This window comes from Sebastes fasciatus, chromosome 12 (genome assembly GCF_043250625.1).
Source record: "Sebastes fasciatus isolate fSebFas1 chromosome 12, fSebFas1.pri, whole genome shotgun sequence".
Lineage (NCBI taxonomy): Eukaryota > Metazoa > Chordata > Actinopteri > Perciformes > Sebastidae > Sebastes > Sebastes fasciatus.
The window spans coordinates 29,506,525-29,514,175 of record NC_133806.1 but is presented as its reverse complement, the minus strand read 5'-3'; the positions used below and the strand labels follow the sequence as shown (position 1 = coordinate 29,514,175).

Here is a 7,651-nt window from a genome sequence, read left to right as displayed (position 1 = left end):
TTATTTTTTTTTAGGGATGCACCGATACCGGATTGGATATCGAGCCGATACTGACTCAAATAGCTGGATTGGGTATCAGTGACAACGGGTTCGATCTAGTCAATTCAATTCTGTTTATATACATTATATACTGGAATTTTAATTACTGTTGAAGTTTTGACCAATTTGTTGCAACAATAAAAGGTTTACAATTGAATTGTAATTCCTGTTAATTTTGAAGATTTGTTGTTATTATTATTATTATTATTATTATTATTTATAACAAGAATATTATGTATTATTTTAATAATAAATAACAATTCAGTAAATTTATATTTATGTATTTATTTGTTAAATTTTGTTGTACAAAGTTAGGAAAGTAAGGTTGAAGTCCTGCCTGACGTTATACGTAAAAGAATGATCCAAGTCTCTTCCACACAGTGAGGCATACAGCTTGTTAATTAAACATCGGATTGGTACTCGGTATCGGCCGATACCCAAAGCCCAGGTATCGCTATCGGGACTGAAAAAGTTGGATCAGTGCTTCCCTCATTTTTTTATTTAACAGTTTTTCTTTGTTTTGAGTACATAGTCATTCTTTAATTTTTTTAACAGAAACTCTCGGAGTGTGTACAGTCAGTGTGACAAAGCTGAGATATTGAAATGATTCACGGTTTATGAATACCACTGTCCCATGACATAACTGTGTTTGGACTAAAGCTGTATGTGAAGAAGACAGAAAATAAGAGAAAACTTTAGCCACAGGAGGACGGCGGTGGTGGTGGTGGGTGGGGGGGAACGCAGGAGGAGACAAACCAAGGAGTCTCGCAACAAGACAGATGCTCTCCTCAAGGTGAACCGCCGCTGACCCGTCTGCCACATAAATTATTCTGTAGTTTCAGGACTCCATTCCAAAGTTGTGGAATTGGGTTACAAGATAATTTCACAGGCCACTTGCTTGTCTTCCTTGGCAGTCCAACTGGCTAATTGAAGAGAGTGATTTCCAGTTTGGGCAACTATTCAGAACATGGCAGTCGAAATCGGAATGATTTGAAGGCTCTCGTTTCCTCTCTCTCTCTCTCTCTTTAAATATTCTGAATATTTTCCCCGTCCATATATGCAGACTAATTTGTAGGAAAAGAAAAAAAAAACACTCTGATTGACAGTTTATCAAATATTGATAAATAAACAAAGCGTAAAAAGCAGAGTCCCTCACTTGAAATCCACTGTTTGCTCATTTGAATATATTTTACAGTAAAAGATTGGGCGCATTTTTATTTTAGAGAATGTACCAGGCTTTTATATATACTGTATAATCATTTTCAATACTGTAGTAGAAAATGTGTGTGTGTGTGTGTGTGTGTGTGTGTGTGTGTGTGTGTGTGTGTGTGTGTGTGTGTGTGTGTGTGTGTGTGTGTGTTTAAAAAAATCTAACACCAGGTTACTTCTTTCAGTGTTTTGGCCAAGAGGTCAAGTCATTTGAGGTCATGGCACCTCAATCCAGATCAACTCTCAGAGTGCATTATGGGGGAATGAGTGGCCGAGCTGCTCCTGAGCTGATCCTGGTGTATTTAACCAATATAGGTTCAGATTTGTTGGTGATAGGAGGAGGACCACATGCTGTATTAAATTACTCCGCATGGTGCAACAGTGGAGGGCTTCTCCTCTACAAATCTCTCTCTTTCTTTTTTTGGATGAAAATCTTGAACATCATTTAAAGCAGCACAATGATGATGGGTAATAATAATTTTTAAAAATAGGTGCTTTAAAAAATAAAAGGTGTGAGAAAAAATGTTTACCTGAGATAAAAGCGAGTGGGATGATTTTTTTTATTATTATATTGTGACTGTGTCCTGATGATACTGATGCTCAGTTTGTCTCCATCTCAGTTCATATTTACCCCCCCACAAAAAAAAAACTGGCGCTAATTAAGGGCGACGCTAATTAATAAGTGGAAGTTAAAGTAATTGTGGATCAAGTGAAGTTCACCGGAGCTGCGGCTACGGTACCCGTGGAGGAACAAACCTTATCTTCAAACAAAAGCGCGAAACGCTTTCACCTCCCCAGTCAGTCCGTGCGGATCGCGGCGAAGCGCAGCCTCCTCATCATCATCACGGAGAGCACGGTGCTGAGGAAGAGTGAGAGAGAGAGAGGAGAGAGAGAGAGAGGGTGTGTATTATTGTGTGTGTGTGAGAGAGAGAGAGAGAAAGAGAGAGAGAGGGGGGGGGAGAGAAAGCCAGAGCCAGAGCCAGAGAAACGAGAAAGATAAAGGAAAGACAGACGGAACGATAGACTTGTGCGTAAAAAGTGCCGGTGCCCCCCTTCTTCTTCTTCTTTTTCTTTCCCAATTTCCATCAGACACACACAAAAAAAAACCAAACCCGGCTGCTTGGATGAACCAGAACCTATCGATCTGTCAGTACTACACCTGGATTCACTGACCAGCCGCACAGCAGGCATGTCCCGAAGGAAGCAGAGCAACCCCAGGCAGATCAAACGTAAGTTTGCCTTTTATTTTCTTCTTCTTCTCTCCTGTAAATGTCGTCTAGCCGCTTTACGCACCGCGTCTCCGAGCTTCTTCTTCTTAGAGTTTGCTGTATATTGTAATGATATAGTGACCACCACGCTGAGGCTGATTCAGCAGCAGCAGCTCATGTGTTGCCTGTCACGGTTTCATACACACGCTCCCTCCGTACATATACATGTTGTGTTTTTGGTAAGAGCTGCTTTACAAAACCCAAACCCCACGGTGCTGTCGGAGTATAAAAGTTTCCCTGCTTGCTGCTGCTGCTGCCAAGTTGTAGCAAAAAATAACTTATTTTCTTGTTTGTTTCATGTGACTATTGTAGTTTTCATCCCAAAAAATTGTGCATCAGACTGGTAGCTCTTTTTTATGCCAATTAATCCCCATTAATTCTACATTATAATACACACTGAATCTGTGTGTTGCTTTAAAAGGCCCCATCTGTTTTTGAATTATAATGCTATTATTTTTATTTGTAGCACACACACGTGTGTCTCTCACACACACCATTTTTTTCCCCCTTTTCCACTTACACACTTGCAGGTGTGTGTGTGTGTGTGTGTGTGTGTGTGTGTGTGCATAAATACACACACACATACACTTTTTTCAAACTTCACAGTAAAGCCCAGACATATTGTATAAATATTGAGGGTACCTCGTGGTATGACAGTAAAAGTGTGTCAAGTTATGTCATCTTTTAATTTTTATTTAATTGAGTTATATTCCATAATTTCTCTGGGGAAAGTGTTGATCTTGATTTTCAAATTTAGATGGGAATTTAAACTGAAATTTAGAGGAATATTATTTGTTTTTTAAGGCAGAGAAATATAACATTTTTAAGTATAGCCTTGTGGTTCACATAATTCTAAAGTGTGTCACATTGTGGAATTTTTAGTAATGATAAATGTATTTTTTATGATTTATTTTTAAACAACTTTTCATAATTTAAATGATTTTAAAGAGCCTGTAGATGATTCTTAAATACGTGGGGATTTTTTTTACACCAACGCCCACATACACATACACAAGCACATGGACATAAACACACTTTCACAGATCCAGCTGACGTCTGAGTGTGTGTACAGTCAGTGTGTGTGTGTGTGTGTGTGTTGATCCACTGTATGCTGGTACTCCTAGCTGCTGCTGCTGCTGTTGTTAACAGGCTAAAAGCAAAACTGTGGTTACTCTGGGGTCAAAATATCAAATATCAAACCACAAACACTGATTTGTCTTGTGCTCATGATACTGTTTATCTGTGCTTTGACATATTGTGGAGAATTCACAACTACAAGGCAACATTTGGATGTGTGTGTCCATGTGTGGGTGTGTGTGTTTGCATGTGTGTGTGTGTCTGTGAGCTCACATGCATGAGGACATGTGCAATGTTGGTATACAAGAGCTCTTATTACATTTGTGTGACACAGATTCGGCGACACAAGACATTTGTGTGTGTCGCCATGTTTTGTTTTACACCCAATTATTATTGTTTCACCTCTTAAATATTTATGAATCGTACGTTTAAAAAAAGTTTTTAATACAATCTGGTTCAGAATTTATTCCTTGCTTTTTTAGGTAAAGAGAATTGGATTTATTAGTATTTTTAATATTTTTATTTAATATATTTTATTTCATATTTTTTGAAAAACAACATTTTAAGATCAACCAGTTTATTATTTTATTTTTTTAGATTATTGGGGAAAAGGTGTTGTTAAAAAAAAAATGTGTTAATGCATAAATATTGTTTAGACCAGTTTGCTACAGTATAATTGCCATAAACTCTGAATGAAAATAATTATTTTGCAGAAACTACCTTTGAGTTTGTATATTTTTGCTGGCATTCACAACGAACCCGCAACCGCTTTTAATCAACAAAGAAGCACGACGACGTGTGACGTGATAGGCCCACACTCGTCTTTGGACCAATCCCGTCGTCGCATCCGAATTTTGTTGTCGAGCAAAAAGGGAAGTGTAACGTTTGTGTCGTGCTTTGTGACCCGGCCTCGTGTGAATTAGTATGTCATGTGTAAAGATCTTGTTAATATGGAGGCTGTGTGCAGTCGTATAATCAAGCTCTAGTTAGAAACAGAAAAGGTCACGAGGAGCCTAGATCCTCTCTTGCTACCCCGGGAACTCTGGGGGAAAAAAAAAGGCAAGAGGAGGCAGTGCACAGAAAGTCAGCACAGACAGTCATTCTAAAGGACAAAAAGGTTGTTGGGCGCAGTCCCCCCACCCCTCCACACCCTCTCCTCCTGCATACATTGGGCCGTTATCTAAAATTGTGATTTATGCAGTATTTTAATATTTTGCTTATTCTTTCCCCTTGGGTGCTCTCTGAGCGGCGATAAAAAGGCGATGCTGAAAGAGCACCATTAATTTGCTCCGATGACTGGGGAGATAAGGCCAGATAATGGGAAAGATAAGCAGAGAAGATATACCATCAGAAACCCGATTATTACCATTAAAATTCCAGCCCAGCAATCTGCAGCTGGCTGATAATTCCTTCTCCGTTTCCACCACTTTGGATGATAAGGCAAAAAATAGTCACTCAGTGCTCCTTGATTAGGCTGCCTGGATATCCCGATAATACAGTGATAAATTATGTATTTTCCACCCTTGTTTTTTTTCTGCGAAACGTTACATCTGATCCTTTTTTCTTATATATATATATATATATATATATATATATATATATATATATATATATATATATATATTCCTGGCCCCCTTTCTGTATCCCCCTCCCCTTGTTGCTTTTCCAAGGAAAAAAAAATAAACCATACACTTTTATTGTAATAAGAGTTTGATAGAAAGAGGAGATAGTGGTGGAGGTGTTTTGTGTGGGAGCACATATCAATGTTATCAGCTCATCTCCCAGGGCCAGCTGCTAGCTGCTGTTGTTTTTAGCCTTATCACCCCGTGCCAATATGCCAATAAATTGCCCAGATTGTTAGCCGTTCCGAGGCGGGTCAGTGGAATTTGACAGGAGTGATGAAAATATCGCTGATGCTCTGCGGATTGCGATTAGCTGCTGTAATATGATGTGTGAATTCCACCAAGCTCCCTCTATATCCTCTCTTCTCCCTTCCTCCCTCCCCCTTTTCCTCCCCCACCCAATCGTCCCCCCCCTCTCGCCTTTCCCCGGCTGCCGCTGGTGTCCATACCTCTATTCGTACTGAGAGGAGAACATTTTGATGCTTAATAGGAAGGAAAGATATGAACAGGCTGAATTGAAACCAGGCCCCCTCAGAGTAATTTTTCTGCAAAATTGCCCCCCAAAGTTTCGCGGCGTAAAGGGGAATCTGGATGATGTAGGGAGCGTGCCTCCGCCAGTGTTTATGGGAACACATCGAAGCGGCCCCTCTGAGGCCACGGGCGGACGTCTAATGTCAAATGTGCTTATTAAACTGACTTAGTGTTCTCTCCCCTCTCCTGTTGTCTTCTCCGTATGGACCGTCTGAGAATTCATGTTGCCTCCTTTATGCTCGACGGTCGTCCACCCAGCATCCGGCGCCATGCTGTAGTGATTACACTGCTCTTCTACTGTAAGTTTGTACAGCACCCGAGCGGCAAGTGCACGAGTCCCCAGAGCTTACTGTACCACTATGTCATACTGTCCAAATGCCTAATCTACTCATGCGATAGTGATCTTACATCTGTAAAGCTGCTCCACTGCAGTGTACAGTAATGCCTTTTTGTTTTATTTTTACTCATAATACCTTGTGGATAAAGTTGGAATAGGGTAAATATAGCTTCTCCTATCCCATTTTCTTAGATGCATTGTTTTACTAATATATTTCATATAGGGCTGTCAATCGATTAAAATATTTAATCACAATTAATCGCATATTAATCGCACATTTTGTACCTTAAAAGGAGATTTAATAGTATTTAATACTCTTATCAACATGGGAACATGCAAGTACTGTATGCTGCGTTATGCAAATGTATGTATATATATATATATATATATATATTTATTATTGGAAATCAATTACACAAAACAATGACAAATATTGTCCAGAAACCCTCACAGGTACTGCATTTAGCATAAAAAATATATTCTCAAATCATAACATGGCAAACTGCAGCCCAACAGGCAACAACAGCTGTCAGTGTGTCAGTGTGCTGACTTGACTATGACTTGCTCCCAAACTGCATGTGATTATCATAAAGTGGGCATGTCTGTACTCACATATCTTGAGGTCAGAGGTCAAAGGACCCCTTTGAAAACCTAAAACCAAAATTTAGCATAAGTTTGGAACGTTATTTAGACTCTTTCGCGACAAGCTAGTGTGACATGATTGGTACCGATGGATTCCTTAGATGTTGTAGTTTAATCTGATGCCAGTATCTTCATTCTAGCTATAAGACTGAGCCTGTTACAACCTAAAAAGCGCTTAAGTTGCATTAAAGAAATGAGTGCGTTTAAATGAATTTGCGTTAACGCGTTATTTTTAATTGTGTACTGCCTCTGTTTCTACTGACCACCATCTTAAATCTAACACAATGTACGTATAACCCTTGGATTATTATAATTAGCTCCCTGCTTTTCTCAACTAGTCAGTTTGGAACTGAAGGTTCCCTGTGAGACCTAAAAGTCTGTTTTTATTCTTTTTTATCGTAGAGACTATTTTTTCCCATCTCCGCTCTCCAGTTAATCTCTCCAACTCCTTAGCATAAGGCCACTTTATGTAACGTCAGCATGCTGTTTACCATATCAGGTGACATTTCTATCTTTGAGGGGCATTTATCAGAGGCAGATTACAGTAGTAAGGGATAAGGGGAGTGTTTACTGAATTGACTGCCAACATCCTGTATCTGAATTTGTGTGTGTGTGTGTGTGTGTGTGTGTTTGCTTGTGTATACATCGCTGAATGTACAGTATGTGCGACGAGCATGTGTTTTTAGCAGAGCTGTTAGCTTGATGTATTTTTTTTCTCTCTTAGTGAACAGACTCCTCGTCCATTTTTTTTTTTTTCTTACTACAACTTAGCTCAGCTTTCTTATATAAGGAAAGGCGCGCTGATGCCGTGGAAGTCGTATGCGCACGCGTTTCACCCCGTTGGCCCGCGAAACGCTGGCAGCTACCAGCAGTCAGATGTTTTGGGGGTGTCGAATCAAAAAAGAATGTTTGCATGCCAGCCTCCC

At 39.6% G+C, this 7,651-nt stretch overlaps 1 protein-coding gene across 2 annotated transcripts in view; it reads left to right on the top strand.

Annotated features, from left to right (window-relative positions):
• Nucleotides 1-2,038: 2,038 nt before the first annotated feature.
• Nucleotides 2,039-7,651, top strand: part of zfpm2a (zinc finger protein, FOG family member 2a) — a 144,011-nt gene continuing 138,398 nt past the window's right edge. The window contains exon 1 of one of the 2 annotated variants that reach the window (XM_074654595.1): nt 2,039-2,477. In XM_074654595.1, the coding sequence (XP_074510696.1) occupies nt 2,438-2,477 (40 nt within the window). In that variant the 5' untranslated portion in view covers nt 2,039-2,437. The remainder of the gene's footprint in view (nt 2,478-7,651) is intronic. The other variant, XM_074654594.1, reaches the window with a different exon arrangement.